This window comes from Schistocerca piceifrons, chromosome 1 (assembly GCF_021461385.2).
Source record: "Schistocerca piceifrons isolate TAMUIC-IGC-003096 chromosome 1, iqSchPice1.1, whole genome shotgun sequence".
Lineage (NCBI taxonomy): Eukaryota > Metazoa > Arthropoda > Insecta > Orthoptera > Acrididae > Schistocerca > Schistocerca piceifrons.
In genome coordinates this window covers 1248471196-1248492438 of record NC_060138.1, presented here as the reverse complement: position 1 = coordinate 1248492438, position 21243 = coordinate 1248471196, and the positions used below count along the sequence as shown (strand labels likewise).

The 21243-nt window shown below is 42.2% G+C and overlaps 1 protein-coding gene across 2 annotated transcripts in view; it reads right to left on the bottom strand.

Annotated features, from left to right (window-relative positions):
- Positions 1–21243, bottom strand: part of LOC124803267 (lachesin-like) — a 299773-nt gene that overhangs the window by 21541 nt on the left and 256989 nt on the right. Inside the window, exon 7 of one of the 2 annotated variants that reach the window (XM_047264454.1) lies at positions 12538–12717. The exons of the other annotated variant lie outside the window; for it this stretch is intronic. Coding sequence (XP_047120410.1) covers positions 12538–12717 — 180 coding nt within the window. The remainder of the gene's footprint in view (positions 1–12537; positions 12718–21243) is intronic. 2 annotated transcript variants of the gene reach the window in all.

Genomic DNA, 21243 nt, shown 5'->3' with positions numbered 1-21243 from the left:
TAGAACAACACAACACCCAGTCCCTGAGCAGAGAAAATCTTCGACCCAGCCGAGAATCGAATCCGGGCACTTACGACTGACATTCTGTCGCGCTGACCACTCAGCTATCGGTGGCGGATAGCAAGGAGTGTTATCCGGTATAACAAGACGCATTTGAAACTAAACGGTGATGTAAAACGTCATTATTGTGTGGTCTGAAATCGTATTATCGCACAAGTTCACATGAGCTAGTGTGAAAAGGTGAAACCGCGTTCCGAGTTGGTACCTTGTGTACGAACACCCACTACCCCGCTACCTGCCCTGACAGTGTCTAAAGCATCGAATTCATGTCCTACTATTCGACCGGCTATTAGCAGTCATACAAGAATAAATCAGGCTTCATGAGATATTGAAGATGATTGAGGGTAGCACAACTCTACTTATATAAAAGTCGGCTACCGACACAATTAACTATGAATATTCTGCTAAAAGAACCACAAAAAATTAATAATGAAGGTCACACTATTAGACAAGGTAAGAAGGCACTGAAATAATTGGCAAAAGTGGGTGGGTACTATAAAGGGAGACAACGTTCGGTCAGTCGAGACAAACCATACATACAATTAGAGTGCGAGTACAAAATGAGGAACGTAACTGAGGTCGAGCAAGAGAGATTCTGTATAATGATGGAAATGATAACAGATTGTGGCAGATTTGCTCAGAGGCTGCGTCGCTGATCTGGATGCGATGTATATTACGAGTTGTGTTCGTAATTGTGATTTTTCTGAACATAACACCTGGTCGGCAATAAGATCATTAACTTTCCGGGATGTAAGGTCGTGGCCCATGAAACTCTTCAGCTCCTAACGTTTCGCCCAGAGCTGTGCTGGACATCTTCAGAGGGGTGTTTCTCCTCCGGTGAGTCTTGCAGATTGACGGGTCGGACGCCTGAGAGCGACTTATATATCGTAGAAAGTGGGCGTGACCAGAGTTACACGTGATATGCAGAGATAATCTTTGTCAGAGATAAAACGTAACAATCGATCGTAATCTCGTCACGGATAAAACTGTCTAGCAATTCTGTAGTGCTACTGTCCAAATATCACTAAGTTTCATAGTCTCTTCTTTCCGATTAAAATTATCCCTATGTTTATATATTTCAATTGCTTGTCTACAAAGCCGTGGGTAATAGTTCGTCATCGTAGATAAGCAATTGAAATATATAAACATAGGGATAATTTTAATCGGAAAGAAGAGGCCATGAAACTTAGTGATATTTGGACAGTAGCACTACAGAAGTGCTAGACAGTTTTATCCGTGACGAGATTACGATCGATTGTTATGTTTTACCTCTGACAAAGATTATCTCTGCATATCACGTGTAACTCTGGTCACGCCCACTTTCTACGATATATAAGTCGCTCTCAGACGTCCGACCCGTCAGTCGGCAAGACTCACCGGAGGAGAAACACCCCTCTGAATATGTCCAGCGCAGCTCTGGACGAAACGTTAGGAGCTGAAGAGTTTCATGGCTCAAATGGTTCAAATGGCTCTGAGCACTATGGGACTTAACGTCTGTGGTCATCAGTCCCCTAGAACTTAGAACTACTTAAACCTAACTAACCTAAGGACATCACACACATCCATGCCCGAGGCAGGATTCGAACCTGCGACCGTAGTAGTCGCGCGGTCCCGGACTGAGCGCCTGAACCGCTAGACCACCGCAGCCGGCGAAGAGTTTCATGGACCACGACCTTACATCCCGGAAGGTTTACCAGAAGATATGTCATCCGGTCGTGAAAGCTTTCATACTAAGATCATTAACTGTTTCTCTGACCATCTGTGAATCTTTCATCGACTTTCAGGTTCTTGTGGACTCGTTTTAGCTGTCTAAAATGTAGGACCATGTGGTCTTCAGACACTGCACCAACCACGGAGGAGCGTGTTGACACCAGAAGAACTCGAGTTCCACTGAATAGAGCTCAAGCAGTGTGAGTTATTGAAAACTTCGGTTTGCAAGGAAAATGGCCAACTGCGCAGAGGGCACTGCTTTTCATATTCACCATAACTGTGCTCATCTACACAATTTTGAGCAGACTGCCTAATAGCTTTAGGTTACCAGACAATGACTTCTTGTAACGCCTATAACCTCTCCTATGACGCCTCTCGGGTGTATTCATACGCGAGGGACCGTTAAAATTTTGCACAAAGTGCCCCTTTCTGCTTTACGACGAAAAACGTCGAATTGGTGAAACCTATTAACATCTGAATTTCTTGCAATTACAAAAAGCAAAATTATGGACATTACCTAAACTGAGCCACATTTACTGTCTAGCCGCTATCTCTACATGTACATCATACTACGCAATCAACTTCATGGTGTGTGGCGGAGGGTATTTCTGGTACACTAACTGATACCCCGTACCCTGTTCCACTCGCGAATGGCGCGTGTGAAGTGTGATTGTCGGTAAGCGCCTACACTGTTCCTAATTTCTCAGATTTTCTCCTAGTAGACACTACACAACATGTATGCGGATGGAAGTAATATGTTATTTCGAAATTTCAATGATGAACCACTCCGTGATGCAAAACACGTCTCTTATGACATTTCCCACTGGAGTTTGTCGAACAGCTCAATAACGTTCTAGCGTCGAATAAACGATCCTGTAAGGAAACTTGCCGTTCTAAAACTTATTTTCTCTCTTCTCTTCTAACAGGCCTACTTGGCATGAATGCCGTAATGGAGAACAGTATTTAAGAGTCCATCGAACAAGCGCTTTATTCACTCCCTTCGTGGATTAGTTACATTTCCTTAAGATTCTTCCTGTAAATCTCAGTCTACCATCTGATTTTCCTGCTATTTTTCTTATGTGATCTTTCTGCTGAAGGTCGCTCTAAAACGTTAGTCGCAAATGTTTTTACTATAGCTACTGTTTCCAGCAATTTGTCTTCAACAGTGTAGTTGTGCAGTAGTGGCTTTCTTGCGCGTGGGAAATATGTTACATTTATTTACGTCCTGGTTCAATTGCGAGGGCCTACACCACTCATCACTGCTCTGAAGATACTGTCTTCCGGCATTGATACTCTGTTATGATCAACAACTTCATCTGTGAACAGTCTTATAGAACATGCGACACTTTCTGGTAAATCATTTATATACATTGTAAACATTAACACTTCCATGGGCTACTCCGGAAATTACCTTATACACTCGATACGATCGTAGTTTTTTCGCCAAACGGCAGTGTGTCCACCCGCATAATATATATAAGATCGCGAGTGAAATTAATTCGTATCATAACACCATTATTAGCCGCAAAATCTCGTAATACAATTATTAGCCGCAAAAACTAGTAATACCTTAATTAGGGGCAAAAAATTCTAAATCACTAAGTAACCTAATTCGTACCTGGAGAATTAGGTATCGCACAAAGAAGTTTAGATATTGCGTTACAACGTCAGAAGAAATTTTACTGGCCATACGTATATGTGCATTGTGTTTGTACATTAATGGCAACTCTGTTTCTTTTGGCAGAAGTTCTGACGATGGACTCCCTCCGAAACGTGATACAGCTGTGGTATAGGACGTGCTCAGGGGTTACAACAGGTACACTACTGGCCATTAAAACTGCTACACCACGAAGATGACGTGCTACAGACGCGAAATTTAACCGACGGAAAGAAGATGCTGTGATATGCAAATGATTAGCTTTTCAGAGCATTCACAGAAGGTTAGCACCGGTGGCGACACATACAACGTGCTGAGATGAGGAATGTTTTCAACCGATTTCTCATACACAAACAGCGGTTGACCGGCGTTGCCTGGTGAAACGTTGTGATGCCTCATGTAAGGAAGAGAAATGCATACCATCACATTTCCAACTTTGCTAAAGGTCGGATTGTAGCCTATCCCGATTACGGTTTATCGTATCGCGAAACTGCTGCTCGCGTTGGTCGAGATCCAGTGACAGTCAGCAGAGTATGGAATCCGTGGATTCAGGAGGGTAATACGGAATGCCCTGATGGATCCCAACGGCCTCGTATCACTAGCAGTCGAGATGACAGGTATTTTATCCGCATGGCTGTAACGGATCGTGCAGCCACGTCTCGACCCTTGAGTCAACAGATGGGGACGTTTGCAAGACAACAACCATCTGCACGAACATTCGCCGACGTTTGCAGCAGCAGGCACTATCAGCTCGGAGACCATGGCTGCGGTTACCCTTGATGCTGCATCACAGACAGGAGCAATTGCGATGGTGTACTCAAAGACGAACCTGGGTGCATGAATGGCAAAACGTCACTTTTTCGGATGAATCCAGGTTCTGTTTGCAGCATCATAATGGTCGCATCCGTGTTTGGCGACATCGCGGTTAACGCACATTGGAAGCATGTATTCGTTACCGCCATACTGGCGTATCACCCGGCCGGATGGTATGGTGTGCCATTAATTACACGTCTCCGTCACCTCTTGTTCGCATTGACGGCACTTTGAACAGTGGACGTTACATTTCAGATGTGTTACGACCCGTGGCTCTACCCTTCATTCGATCCATGCGAAACCGTACATTTCAGCAGGATAATGCACGACCGCATGTTGCAGGTCCTGTACGGGCCTTTCTGGATACAGAAAGTGTTCGACTGCTGCCCTGGCCAGCACATTCTCCAGATCTCTCACCAACTGAAAACGTCTGGTCAATGGTGGCCGAGCAAGTGGCTCGTCACAATACGCCAGTCACTACTCTTGATGAACTGAGGTATCGTGTTGAAACTGCATGGGCAGCTGTACCTGTAGACGCCATCTAAGCTCTGTTTGACTCAACGCCCAGGCGTATCATGGCCGTTATTACGGCCAGAGGTGGTTGTTCTCGGTACTGATTTATCAGGATCTATGCACCCAAATTGCGTGAAAAATGTAATCACATGTCAGTTCTAGTATATTTGTCCAATGAATACCGGTTTATCATCTGCATTTCTTCTTGGTGTAGCAATTGTAATGGCGAGTAGTGTATTTGTGACAGAAGTCTTTGACTGATTTAAGTTTCGTACCATGGCCCTGAAGATGAGCTCTTTTTGCTGCGTAATCATTAGCGTATATAATTAATATCAATAAAAGAACCCAAAAAAAAATAAATCACCTCATGGCGTTATACAACAAATTATGGACGAAAGAAGATGTTCCTGTAGGTGACTGAGCCGTGATAGTGAATAGAAAGATAGGAGCGGTGATAGGGCGGATCCTTAGTGCATTCTTGCTACGTATCAGCAAGCTGTTATACTGTATAAAATGGATTCAGTGTAGTAAAGAAAGCCTCACTAGAAACATACACTTGTGCTATTCGAAGACTGATCCGGAATCGTACATTGCTGGCGAGTTGAAACGGGTACCTGATAAGCTCTCTTCAGAAGTGCAAATTCTGCATTCCGAATTCTTTAAGAAGGTAGTGTCGTCTCAAGTGACCTTTCAAACAACTCTACCCGGAATAAGAGCTTAATTTATATTACCGGACTCAACCGGAAGTCGCGTGGAGCAGTAATTCTCTTTTCAAACAAATTGCTTCCGAGTGCTATTGTTCCTTCAGTGCCACCAAGGGTCAGCGATAATTCTTCGTCCTACTGAGTTTACTGGGTCAGAGCGACCTGGAAGCTAAACGAGTAAAGAGGTGCCGCTAGCGGAGCCCCTCCCTAGCGCGAGAGACGCCCGCGATTAACTACTCTCCCTACCCTCGTTTCCTTTCTCGTCAGACTCGAGGCATAAATCACAGAGCTTACAATTCTTCTCCACAGTGCTGCATAATCAAAAGGGGAAAGAGGAATCGCGCTTGATAGCAGCAATCATTTCTCATAATATCTCAGTATTTAATAGGCCTCAGACAGAGTATATTGATAATTTTTACTTACGGACCGTCTGACAGCAACTGAAAAAACACAATTTTAGTGTCATACGCGTTTCGCCTTTATTTTCTGCAAGGCATCATCAGTGGCCTGGAATATGTACATATGTTTGCTGTTTACTTTACATTTTGGTCACTGTACGTACAGGTTGTAAACAGTTCGTGTGGTTGGTATTTCCTAAAAATGGCTCTGAGCACTATGGGACTTAACATCTGAGGTCATCAGTCCCTTAGAACTTAGAGCCACTTAAACCTAACTAGCCTAAGGACATCACACACATCCATGCCCGAGGCAGGATTCGAACCTGCGACCGTAGCGGTCGCGCGGTTCCAGACTGAAGCGCCTAGAACCGCTCGGCCTCACCGCCCGGCGGTATTTCCTGCTAGTTAGTAATGTTTTGAACTGTATTTACAGGTTGCGTGGACAATTTATTTCATAATACGCTCCTGTTGCATTTTTGGTGTTGTTCTTCTTCTTATAAAAGCCAATTTGCAATTTTTTTCCCCACATTTGACGCCACTATGAACTGAAAACTTGTTTCGTTGCAATGTTTTCGTTTCTGTTGCCGACTGTCAGATGTTCTTGCCAAAGATCGAATGTTATTGCCAAACTTTCGAGTTTAATTATTGAAGTGTCTGTGATCTCTTCGTGTACGCATTTGTGTGTGTGTTTTGATATATATAAACTCGAAATATATATATATATATATATATATATTGTTGGGTTGTGTTACTTTGTTTGGCAGTAACATTCGATCTTTGGCAACAACATCTGACAGTCGGCAATAGAAACCAAATCATTGCATCGAAACAAGTGTTCCATTCATAGTGCTGTGAAATGCGGGAAAAAACAGCAAAATGGCATTTATAAGAAGAAGAACATCACCAAAAGTGCAACAGGAGCGTAATATGTAGAAAATCGTCCACGGAACCTGTAAGTACAGTTCAAAACATTACTACTTAATAGGAAATACCAACCACCAGAACTATTTATAATCTGTAGGCACAGTGACCATAATGTAAACTAAATAGCAAACATATGTACATATTCCAGGCCACTGATGATATCTTGCAGAAAATAAAGGCGAAACTCGTATGGCACTAAAATTGTGTTTTATTCAGCTGCTGTCAGACGGTCCATAAGTAAAAATTATCAGTATACCGTAATATTACACGCAACTGAGGAAGACAGGACTACAAAAGTTGAAGATATCAGAGGAGGTATTTCGAAATCCTATAGGATTGCGATACTCCCAAAGTCTGATCAAAGGATCATCTTCGTAGGATTAAAATCGAAAGGCCATGGGCATGTCACTTTCATTGTACTTACTATATTAAGAGATGTTGCCTTGTTATTTATCCCAGTCTTACATTAGACAAGAAAGGGAATGAAATCTGTTCATAGTGTACAAATGCAATACATCACTTCCACTTAAGGGAAAAAAGATCGCAACACCAAGAAGGAGTAGTGCGGCATAAACGGAAGTTCGTTGGCGTATTTTTACATGTGAAAGATGGTGTCTGTTCAAATTTCGCGCCAGTTGCTTAAGAATGGCACTAGTAGCGCCACTGTAAGTTTGCAGATCGGCTCTGCTTTAAATACGCACTGTAACGATCGTGAGCTGTAGTTACTTTTGAGATTGGACTTGATTAGCTACGTTATTCAAGAATGCCTTTAAAGGGGGAAAGTCGCCATTATCAACACCTCACAGAGTTTGAGAGAAGTTGAGTAATAATGCGACGAGAAACTGGATGTCCATTCTGTGATACTGTACAAAGATTTGGCAGGAATGTAGTCACTGTACATGATTGCTGGCAGCAGTAGTTAGAAGAACGAACGGTCGCAAAGGATCTGGCTCCGAACGGCCACGTGGGGGATAGTGTCGTCTTCGGCGTATGGCTCTGGTGAATCGTACTGCGTCTGCAGCATAAATTGTAACAGCAATTGGCGCTACAGTGACATACACACTGTAGAGAATCGGTTACTTCAAGGACAGCCCGAGCTAGGAACCCTGTAGCGTGCTCTCCAGCGACCCAAAGCCACAGCCATTTCGACTTCAGTGGTGTCAAGCGAAATCTCTTTGGAGGGCTAGGTGGAGGTCTGTTGTGCTTTCTGATGAAAGCCGATTCCGCCTCGGCGACAGTGATAGCCGTCTGTCGGTTAGAAGGAGGCCACTCGAGGATCTGCAACCAACCGGTCTGCGTGCTGGACACAGCGGACCTACACCTGGAATTATCGTCTGGAGTGAGATTTCGTATGACAGAAGTAGCACTCTCTTGGTTATGCCGAACATTCTGACTGCAAATTTGTACGTCAGTCTGGTAATTCGACCTGCAGTGCCGCCGTAATGAACAGCATTCCAGAGGGTGTTTTCCAATAGGATAACGCTCGCCAACATACTGCTGTTGTAACCCAACATGCTCAAGAACAACTGCCAAGATGACAAACACGGAAGTAGATATCCTCGGTGAAGCAAAGCGACATAAATCACCTAATAAAGGCAAGGCCTCAGGTCCAGATTGTATACCAATCAGGTTCATCTCAGAGTATGCTGATACAATAGTTCCATATTTAGCAGTTATATACAACCACTCTCTCACAGAAGGATCCGTACCTACAGACCAGAAAATTGCTCAAGTTACACCAACACCCAAAAAGAGAAATAGGAGTAATCCACTGAATTACAGGCCTATATCACTAACGTCGATTTCCAGTAGGGTTTTGGAACATATACTGTATGAGAACATTATGAAGTACCTCCAAGAAAACGATTTATTGACAAATAGTCATCACGGATTCAGAAAATATCGTTCTTGCGAAACACAGATAGCTCTTTATACTCATGAGCAATGAGTGCTATCGACAGGGGATGTCAAGTTGGTTCCTTCCAGAAAGCTTTCAGCACAGTTACTCACAAGCGTCTTCTAACAAAGCTGCGTACCTATGTAATATCGCCTCAGTTGTGCGGCTGGATTCGTGATTTCCTGTCGGATAGGTCACAGTTCGTAGTAATAGACGGAAAGTCATCGCGTAAAACAGAAGTAATATCCGGCGTTCCCCAAGGAAGTGTTATAGGCCTTCTATTGTTACTGATCTATATTAACAACTTAGGAGACAATCTGAGTAGTCCTCTAAGATTATTTGCAGATGATGCTGTCATTTACCATCTTTTAATGTCATCAGATGACCAAAACAATTGCAAAATGATTTTGTAAGACATCTGCATGGTGCGAAAAGTGACAATTGACCCTGAATAAAGAAAAGTGTGAAGTTAAGAAACTTCCTGGCAGATTAAAACTGTGTGCCTGGACCACTGCTTTTCACGGGCAACTGCTCTACCGCGAAAGCCAAAGTTCCCGAGTTCGGGTCTCGGTCCGGGACACAGTTTTAATCTGCCAGGAAGTTTCATATCAGCACACACTCCGCTGCAGAGTGAAAATCTCGTTCTGAAGTGTGAAGTTATTCACATGAGAAGTAAAAGAAAACCTCTATATTTCGATTACGTGATAAGTCACAGAAATATGCTAAATACTTAGCAATTACAGTTACAAATAACCTAAACGGGAACGATCACATGGATAATGTTGTGGGTAGAGCAAACGAAAGACTGCGATTCATTGGCAGAACACTTATAAGGCGCAACAGGTCTACTAAAGTGAATGCTTACACCACGCTTGTCGGCACTATGCTTGAGTATTGCTGTGCGGTGTGGGATCCGCATCAGGTGGGACTGACGGATACCATCGAGAAAGTACAAAGAAGGGCAGCTCGTTTTGCATTAACGCGAAATAGGGGAGTTAGTAACATAGACATGATACGTGAATTGGAGTGGCTATCATTAAAACAAAAGCGGTTTTCGTGGCGGTGGGATCTTCTTTCAATCACCAGTCCTCTCCTTCGATTGCGAAAACATTCTGTTGGCACCCACCTACATAGGGAGAAATGGTCATTACGATAAAATAAGATAAATCAGAGCTCGCACAGAAAAATTTAAGTGCTCGTTTTTCCCTCACTCCGTTCGAGAGTGGAACGGTAGCGAGACAGCTTGAAGGTGGTTCATTGAACCCTGCGCCAGGCAATTTACAGGAATAGGAGAGTAATCACGTAGATGTAGACAGTGTCTACATCTCGATCGCCAGACCTAGCTCCAATTCAGCACATATGGAACATCATCTGACGATAACTCCAGAATCGTCAACAAACAGCATTAAACGTTCCTGTATTGATCGACCAAGTGCGACAGGATTGAAACTCCATCCCACAAATTGACGTCCGGCACCTGTACAACATAATGCATCTCTATCTGCATGCTTGCATTGAACATTCTAGCGTTTAAACCGGATTTTAATTGACCAGATTTACACAATTGCAGTAGCTTTTCTCGCGCTTACATTGACCTGTGACTTTACGATGTCAATCGCTTAAAAATGTTACCTAGATCAATGCATTCGCAAAAGTTGACTGCTCTACGTTAATAGCTTGTTGTTGCTGAGATTTTTTTCCGTTGTGTTTTTAATAGCAAAAATTCAGTATACGAATGATAAAATCTGTTACAAATTGTGCTAATAATTTAACCCAGAAGTTGACTGCACAGTATGTATAAAAATATTAGATACCCTTTTAAATGCTACACTAAGTGCGAGTCTGTACGAAAGTAGTGCTTTTAGATACACTAAATCATACATGTACTAAATGTGATAGCAATACTTTCAGACAATTCAGAGCTGGGCTTCACATCTTACCATTTCCTCTCATTTCCGAAACATGCCAGACAATAATCCATAAATACACAATGTCAGTTTCAAATTGCTCCTCTTATTTCGGTTTCTTGCTTAAAGGTTACACCGTCTTTTCACCACCTGCGCCCCTGCTGGAGCTAGGAGAGCCTCACACGAATAACATATTTATCTGGATACTAGTAATTTATATACGTCCGAGGTTCGGTTGAAATTGTTCGAAAAGTTCCATGACAATGTTTATTTCTCAAACAATTCTCAAATCCTCACACTCAAGCAGAGATACGAGGGTTCTTTCCTCGCCATACTGCCTCCTGGATGTAAAAGGTAAGCATACCAGTTATCGAGCCCACGTACAAGGTGGCTCAATAAACCTCAAATATCCTCTAACAAAAATCTCACATAGTAGAAACGAAGCAAAAATGAGAGAAACTCGTGGTTGTAGCATATGTTAACAGCCGAAGTTAGATTTCAATATAAACCGGCACTCTCTATTCACGAAATTTCCGTTAGAAATTTGGAAAATGGTCTCTGAACGAAACTAGTCAGTTATTAATGAATATTTATAACAACTGCCGATGATTTCGTGTAGCTCAATGAGCGATGGCAAGTCATTCTCTTGGACGCCACTTTGGTGTCATATGTTTCTCCAATCCATCTCAGATTTCCTACAGTAAAAAGGAAATCTACAGTTTAACGTAGAATTCACGTGGAACCACGTGTCGTTCCTGACGGTTCCCCACTCTCCACATCGTCGAGAGATGAAAGTTAGATCAAAGGCACAGTAAAATTTTCTCCGCTCCGGCTGGAATGTGATTCAGCGACTGTTTTATTTCCCGGCAAAAGTTTTACCACTAGAACACTAGGCATGACAACGGTAGCGTACAGTACTACATATCATTTATAATGTTAAAATTACGAGAGCTATTCGGAAAGTAAGTTCCGATAGGTCGCGTAATGGAAACAGCAGTTACAATCTGATGAAAATTTGCATAGATGAGTTAGGCAGTGTCTCCAGTGTGCCTGTCGATCGCGTTACATCCCTCTTTTCAGTTCTGAACACACAGTGAGCACGCAAGATCCTAGGACAACAGCGTCTCCCACAAAATAAGCGTGCCTGCTGTGAGATTTCGCCTGATTTTGTGCAACCCCACATAACGTGCTTGTCATGCATTTCCTTATTCTCTTGGCCATACACTCCAGGCGCAATGAGAGCGCCCCTGCAGCGTTTTCGATCGGAAGTGGTTATCATACAGCCCAGACTTGGCTCCCTCCTATGTTCATTTCTGCTCACATGAAACGCTGGCTATGAAGACAACATTTTGGCACAGGCGACGAACTGCAGACCAGGATAGAGAAGTGGCGGAAAGCTTATGACGAGCTTATTGGAAGTTTAGTACAACTGTACAACAAATGTCCAAGTCGCAGTGGCGACTATGTGGAGAAGTATTTGGAAGGTGTAGCGAACAAAGCATTTGTGATTTTCACTGTGGTTTCCATTTCCCGACGGATCGGATTCTGTGAAGCCCTTGTAGTTCCCATGGCCCAGTTCTGACAAAGCTATTCTGAGACATCTCCTTCGGTTGTAAGGCAAACGAGAGACATAGGAAAACGTTCCAAAATATTGCCGATTAGAACTGTGCCTCACAATCAGCTCGCTTAATAGTTGAAGTCCCTTATTCTATAGTGGGTCATTACACCAACGAACTGTCCTATCTAGAGGATGGAAAGTACAAGGAAAATACGTGTGGTAGGTTCATATCTGATAATACTTGGGACATTAACAATCGTAAAAATATGGATTATAGGAACATAAGTAATTCGTTTGGGCACCAATCTGTTACATGTGGCATGCAAATAGAGTGAACAGTGATAGTGACAAAACCTCGACGGGAAAGAGGGCAGAAGTGGAGTGAGAGTGGCGTACCTTGCGAGGCGCCTGAGAGCCCGGGGGCGGCAGTTGTCGCGGGGGCGGGAGCCGGGCCGGGCGGGGAGAGGCCCACCCCCACCCCCCTGCGGTCTACGGCGGCCGCGCTGCCCGCCGGGGCGCCGTCTACGGCCGCGTCTTGACGCACTGGCCACTGCGTGGGAGGAGACGCGAGTCTCTCTGTGAACAAAACACGCACGTTCAGCTACAGAGAGCAGCACCATCTGCGCTGTATTCGAGAGGTGTTCAGGGCCTGTCTTTCCTTTACTTATACACGTTTCCACAACAATGTAAAATCTTCACTCTACCCAGTAGAAGTAATTTTCTTAGCACGTGCTTTGCCGGGGAAAGTGAGACATCTAGTTGGAAAAACAGATACTTTTGTGAAACATTCAAAACACATTTTAGAAATTCATACACGGTGGAGATACCCACGAGTGACACACCGGGTAAAATCGACGTATTTATTTACTAACATAAAATAGCAGATACTATGGAGATCATAGGACAGTATGTTGCTCCAGATTTGTATGACCTAAGGTGGTTTAAGTACAAAGGAGAAGTAAATGACCAGTTTAATGGTGTTGCTGTGGGTTCATTTTTGCCACCAGTAACAGCTGATATTTTTATGGAACATTGGGAACAAAGGGTATTAACGTCACTAAAACCTTATTGGCTTTACTGTATAGGCGTCAGATTCGTTGTATGGCCACACAGATAAAGAGCTTCGTAGATTCCATAGGTTTTATATGAGATTAGCCGAGTATCCACGTTGCCCGTGTAAGTATGTATTTATTTCAACTTCCTATTAGTGGAAGGAGTATATGGCGGGTCTATACAAGGGCAATGTACTTGAGGACAATATTATGGAAATTGAAGAGGATGTAGATGAAGATGAAATGGGAGATATGATACTGCGTGAAGAGTTTGACAGAGCACTGAAAGACCTGAGTCGAAACAAGGCCCCCGGAGTAAACAACATTCCATTAGAACTACTGACAGCCTTGGGAGAGCCAGTCCTGGCAAAACTCTACCATCTGGTGAGCAAGATGTATGAGACAGGCGAAATACCCACAGACGTCAAGAGAAATATAATAATTCCAATCCCGAAGAAAGCAGATGTTGACAGATGTGAAAATTACCGAGCTGTCAGTTTAATAACTCACAGCTGCAAAATACTAACCCGAATTCTTTACAGACGAATGGAAAAACTGGTAGAAGCTGACCTCGGGGAACATTAGTTTGGATTTCGTAGAAATGTTGGAACACGTGAGGCAATACTGACCATGCGACTTATCTTAGAAGAAACACTAAGGAAAGGGAAACCTACGTTTCTAGCATTTGTAGACCTAGAGAACGCTTTTGACAATGTTGACCGGAATACTCTTTCAAATTCTGAAGGTGGCAGGGGTAAAATACAGAGAGCGAAAGGCTATTTACAATTTGTACAGAAACCAGATGACAGTTATAAAAGTCGAGGGACATGAAAGCGAAGCAGTGGTTGGGAAGGGAGTGAGACAGGATTGTAGCCTCTCTCCGATGTTATTCAATCTGTATATTGAGCAAGCAATAAAGGAAACAAAAGGAAAGTTCGGAGTAGGTATTAAAATCCATGGAGAAGAAATAAAAACTATGAGGTTCGCCGATGACATTGTAATTCTGTCAGAGACAGCAAAGGACTTGGAAGAGCAGCTGAACGGAATGGACAGTATCTTGAAAGGAGGGTATAAGATGAATATCAACAAAAGCAAAACGAGGATAATGGAATGTAGTCGATTTAAGTCGGGTGATGCTGAGGGAGTTAGATTAGGAAATGAGACACTTAAAGTAGTAAAGGAGTTTTGCTATTTGGGGAGCACAATAACTGATGAAGGTCGAAGTAGAAAGGATATAAAACGTAGAATGGCAATGGCAAGGAAAGCGTTTCTGAAGAAGAAAAATTTGTTAACATCGAGTATAGATTTAAATGTAAGTCGTTTCTGAAAGTATTTGTATGGAGTGCAGCCATGTATGGAAGTGAAACGTGGACGATAAATAGTTTAGACAAGAAGAGAACAGAAGCTTTCGATATGTGGTACTACAGAAGAATGCTGAAGATTAGATGGGTAGATCACATAACTAATGAGGAGGTATGGAACAGAATTGGGGCGAAGAGGAGCTTGTGGCACAACTTGACTAGAAGAAAGGATCGGTTGGTAGGACATGTTCTGTGACATCGAGAGATCACCAATTTAGTATTGGAGAGCAGCGTGGAGGGTAAAAATCGTAGAGGAAGACCAAGAGATGAATACACTAAGCAGATTCAGAAGGATGTAGGTTGCAGTAGGTACTGGAAGATGAAGAAGCTTGCACAGGATAGAGTAGCATGGAGAGCTGCATCAAACCAATCTCAGGAGTGAAGACCACAACAACAACAATTAGTCCATCTCTTCCTTCCTTCTCTCTCTGTCCACCTCATATTGTACCACCTCTTGCCCATCTCTTCCTCTCCTCTCTCTCTCTCTCTCTCTCTCTCTCTTTCTCTCTCTGTCCATCTCCTCCTCTCTCCATCCCTGTTCATCTTCTCCGCTTCCTCCGCCTATCTGTGTTCATCTCCTCCTTCACCCTCGCTGCCTATCCATCTTCCGTCACCCTTCTCTCTCCACGTTATCAAGCTTACCCCACTAGGGCGGTAGTGGTTATTACCCTCATAACATTAATTTTCAAATCGTAACTATTGGTTTTGCCCATGTATACATATGTCACATATATTTCATATGTATGTAACATTGTTCTCTAGTATTTGTACAGATATTTCACATGTACCTCTAGGGAATTTCTCTCTTCAGTTTAATTTTCAAGCAGCTTAATGGTAATGAGGTCGTATTTCCGTATTTCCTGAAATATGTTCTGTACAATGAGAATGTAGTTATATCCAGTGTTATATGTGCCTACTGCCTGTGAAATATGTTTCGAATTGACTTAATAGTAAACGTGTAATAAATTAACACGTCATGCAAGATGTGGCATATTTTCACGCATCTCATTGTATATATCATATCTTCTGAACTCTCTGTCGTAGAACGTCATATTTTTGTAGGTACATTAAGCGTCGTGTGTGGATGGTGTCCACTAAAAGTGATGTGAATAGAGGTAATAGCAAATTTGATAGGTAGGTGGTTCTCACCCCCACTGCGATGATTTCCACACAGTAACTGATATGTGTATAAAGTTTGTAGAAATCGGTCAATTGGTTTAGGAGGGAATATGCGACATATATACATACATATATATGTACATTCATTTTTATTGTATATATGGATTCATCACAATATCAACTTCAGTTTGCATCGAGTCAGATCGCTCCCCCATTTTAGATGTTCTGGTCTATAGAAAAGCTAGCAACAGAACACATATCACATAGTATGCCTAGAAATATAAGTAGGTGTTTAGAAACCAATGTGCACTACTACCCAGCCCAGAGGCAAGCAGTGTTCAACACAATTTCGTAGTACGTCCCCATGACTGACAATAACAACTTGGAATCGGAGTTGAATTTCTTACAGAAGATACTGAAGGCCAAAACCTATGATATTTTGGCCACAGACAGGCCTTTCAAAAAAAATTTAATTAATTCTATAAAGTAGGACGAGAAACCACATACGCGCTCTGTGATGTTACCGCTAGTTTCTAGAATGACTGAGCCGGCCGGTGTGGCCGTGCGGTTCTATGCGCTTCAGTCTGGAACCGCGTGACCGCTACGGTCGCAGGTTCGAATTCTGCCTCGGGCATGGATGTGTGTGATGTCCTTAGGTTAGTTAGGTTTACTTAGTTCTAAGTTCTAGGCGACTGATGACCTCAGAAGTTAAGTCGCATAGTGCTCAGAGCCATTTAGAATGACTGACCACGTATGCAGAATTCTTTGGTTCAAAATAGTTCAAATGGCTCTGAGCACTATTAGACCTAACTTCTGAGGTTATCAGTCCCCTAGAACTTAGAACTACTTAAACCTAACTAATCTAAGGACATCACACACATCCATGTCCAAAGCAGGATTCGAACCTGCGACCGTAGTGGTCGCGCGGTTCCAGACTGTAGCGCCTAGAAACGCTCGGCCACTCTGGCCGGCAATTCATTGCCTAAAGCTGTGTAAAGAAGACATTTCTCAGAGAGATCAGAATAAAGGACTTTTTCCGACGCAAAACGCACGCAACTGATTACTGCGGGAATCTTTCAAGTGAAGCGCATCTATTTGCAAAATTTCAAAATGTGTGTAGTCGTAACTAGAAGTACAATGAAAGACCGGATTAAAGAGCACGAACGACATACGCAGTTTAAAAAAAAAAAGTGGGAAATCTTCGGCAGCGTAACATCAAGAGGAGTTCAGCCAAGGGAGTCCTAGAAACGATTAAGGTATCAAAGAATGAATGTAATTTCAATAAATAAGACTGGTATACCATTTGTAACTTCCTTCCATTACGGGAGTAAATACGCAGCCACGTCGCAAGAGGAACACAAACAAGACCGCAACATCTGCAGTGCTTCTGTAAGAAGAAATTGAACTAAGGCATGACGCAGCCTAGCGACCTAGAATATATTACCCTCAATGACAAACGACCACAATAGCTTGCCGCCTTTCGTACTCTTCACAGTCATTCAGACGCTGCAGATGTACTTGACATGTTATTTCAGGCCAACTGAAACCAATGGCAAATTAAGAGGTTTTTCGGCTAGTGTGCGTTTTTCCAATACTTTCCCGATTGCAACGTCTGATTTCGACCATCAGCGTATACACAACTTGCTGTGTCCTTGCCTCCGAGAACTACTTGTGTTGATCGTTTGCCAAATGAACTTTAATAAATGGAACTATGGGGATGCAGGAGCAGAACGTGAAGTCAAAATTACTGAGGAAGCAGCTCTTTGTTCGTGTGCAGTGTTGCTTCGAATGAGAAGGGAAATATATCTGTTTAGTATTCCAAGTTTTTGGACAATTCATTCACGTATTGATTGTCATGGACTATATTTACTTGAAGGTGAATTCAAAGTTATTACTTTCTTCATTAAATTTGTTTATCCCATATCAACATCTGCGTCTAAATTCTAAGAACTGCTGGGAAGAGCATGACAGAGGATATTTCCGACTGTTCTGCTTATTGGGGCTGCTTCCCGATCCATTAGTGTGCGAAGGTCGGGACGTATGGTTGCTTAGAAATCCACAGAGTGCTCTGGAATTGCTTACTCCTTTCTTACCTCACTCTTTGGAAATAATATTGAAAACTCGTAATTTAAGTGGAGAGATATGTAAAGGGGATCGCAAGCAGAGAGGGTATGAAGGGAAATAAAACAGTAATTGGATAACGTGGCGAAGGGAAAGATCGGGGAACACAAAATAAATAGGGGAAAGCAGAACGCATAGAAAATGGAGCGAAAATATATAACATAAATATAGTGTTGTAATATTACAAATGTCAATAAAACTAAGTAACCCCATTTAGACAGTCAGAATTCTCTAGAAGATAGTGATGTCTGCATTAGTTTGAAATTTAGTGCTTGCTGTGGGGTCAGGTTCTTAGAACGCATTTCCTGCATTTCTTCCAAAATAGTTGGGGTCTGACCCTTAAGTTCAAGGTGTAAAATTTTTAGATTATTCGACAGATGTGCAGTTGGCAACAACCATTTTAAATTTTATCCAAAAATACGCATTCTCATGGATGTAGTATTCAATAGCGGAGAAACTGCATTATTGCAGAAAGGTTCGTATTATAAGATTCATGACCTGCAGTCACAACAACAAATTAGTACGCTGATTTCGAATGCTTTATCTGCTACAGATGGGGCTAAACTTACTACAGCTGAACGAAGTGAGGTTGAGACTAGTGTCATTAGAAATATTGGAGAGATTCCAAACCATACACGGGAAGTTGATATGTGCAGATTTGCTTCAAGCACTGACAGGGTTTTACTTAACGCTATGAATCGGAAGTTGGCTGAACATCAAGTAGTAGTTATAAATTCGAAAAAAAAGAAAAACTTCCATAGTAATACAGAGAGGCAGTATGCTGAAAAAGTGTAAGAGATGTTCACTGCAAATCATATCGTCAAATGGAAAACTGACCCTGCTGCTACTTATATTTTGCCTAGTAAATTTCAGAATAAGAGACTCAGGAGAGATTCCAAACCATACACGGGAAGTTGATATGTGCAGATTTGCTTCAAGCACTGACAGGGTTTTACTTAACGCTATGAATCGGAAGTTGGCTGAACATCAAGTAGTAGTTATAAATTCGAAAAAAAAGAAAAACTTCCATAGTAATACAGAGAGGCAGTATGCTGAAAAAGTGTAAGAGATGTTCACTGCAAATCATATCGTCAAATGGAAAACTGACCCTGCTGCTACTTATATTTTGCCTAGTAAATTTCAGAATAAGAGACTCAGGCCAATGAACCCAACAGCCCCTAATCTAAGGGCCACAATGTAACTATATGAGAATAATATGCCTGTCCGGCCAATTGTCAATGCACAGGGTAGGAGGAGGGGGGAGGGGAGGCAGGGGGTTATGACATGACATCGTAAAGTCCCTTCCAAATACTTTAATCAGCATCACCAATGTCCCACAAACTATAATGTTCAGATCAAATAGTGTATAATGGAAAAAGACTTGTCTATTTATCCTTCTGAACAGGGACTCATATTATTGTCACTGAATATCCAAAATATGTATTCCAACATTCCTTTAGATCATGTATAGGACATCGTTGCTAACAATTTACGAAACCACATCGATAGGTCCACAGACAAGATCAATTACCCAATAGTGTTTTCAAATGTAATAATTTAAATTCAGTACCAAGAACTGGCAATGATATCACCAACGGCATACTGGATGGCCAATATCTTTATGACTACTGTTGAATACGATGTAATGACAAATTTTCCAACATATACCATTAAAATTTTATTGTGGAGTAAATAGATGGACGATAATATTATTGTATTAAACGCTGGGACAAACGACGCATTTTTCAATTTCATGGATAGGTTAAACAGTTTATATCCGAAAATCACTCCCTTACTTGGATCTCTTGATCACTCTAAATAAATCTAATTTGGAATTCTATATATACAGGAAAGGAACTACTACTCACTTTGTTATTATTCACAACGCCTCTTACCGTCCTTTAATGTACAAAATGGCTGCATTTAGGTCACTGTTTTATAGAATGTATAACATCCCCCTCCGCCCCTCCCCCTCCTCCCCATGAACGATGGACCTTGCCATTGGTGGAATGCTTGCGTCCTCAGCGATAAAGATAGCCATGTCGTAGGTGCAACCACAACGGAGGGGTACCTGTTGAGAGGCCAGACAAACGTTTGTTTCCTGAAGAGGGGCAGCAGCCTTTTCGGTAGTTGCAGGGGCAACAGTCCGGATGATTGACTGATTTGGCCTTGTCACATCATCAACGAAAACGGCCTTGCTGTATTGGTACTGTGAACGGCTGAAAGCAATGGGAAACTACACCCGTAATTTTTCCCGACGACATAAATGATGATAACATCCTCTTAAACTGAACCAGCCAAAGGTTGCAGAGAGTTTCAGAGGGAGCATCAGTGAACGATTGACTTGACCAGGAGAAAGGAATAAAGCAGAAGAAGAATGAGTAGGTGTAAGAGATGAAATAGTGAACGCAGTAGAGGATCAAGTACGTAAAAATACTAGGGGTAGTAGAAATCCTTGGGTAACAGGAGTTATTGAATTTAGGTGATGAAAGGTGAAAATACAAACTTGCAGTAAATGAAGCAGGAGGGAGGGAGTACAAACGTCGAAAAAATGAGTTAGACAGGGAGTACAAAATGGCTAAGAAGGTGTGCCTAGAGGACAAATGTAAGGATTTAGAAACATATTTCACTAGGTAAAGATAGTCTCCGTCTGTAGGAAAATTAAACATGTCTGTGGAGAAAAGAGAACCACCTATATGAGTATCAAGAGGTCAGATGGAAAACCAATCCTAAGCGAATAAGGGAAAGCAGAAAGGTGGAAGGAGTATACAGAAGGTCTACACAAGAGATGTATTTGAGGGGAGCATTACGGAAATAGTAGAGCGTGATGAAGATGAGATGGGAGATGTGCAACAGCGTGAAAAGTTTGACAGAACACTGAAAGACCTAAGTTGAAATAAGGCCCCAGGAGTAGCCAAACGTCTGTTACACTCATAGCCTTGGGAAAGCCAGCCACGACAAAACTCTTCCATATGGTGAGCAAGATGTTTGAGATAGACGAAATATCTTCAAGAAGAGTATAATAATTCCAAACACAAGGAAAGTAGGTGTTGACACGTGTGAAAATTACCGAAGTATCAATTTTATAACTCAAGGTTCCAAATTCTAACAAGATTTCTATACAGAAGAATGGAAAAACTGGTAGAAGCCGTCCTCGGAGAAGATCAGCTTAGATTAAGGAGAAATATGGAAACACGCTAGGAAATACTGATCCTACGACTTCTCATAGAAGATAGGTTAAGGAAAGGCAAGCCTACCTTTATGGCAAACGTACACTTAGGGAAATCTTTTATGTTGACTGAGATACTCTCTTTCAAACTCTAAACGTGGTAGATGTAAGATACAGGAAGCGAAAGACTATTTACAATTTGTACACAAAACACATGGCAGCTGTAATAGTCGAAGAGCATGAAAATGAAGAAGTGGTTTAATAGGGCGTGAGACAGGGT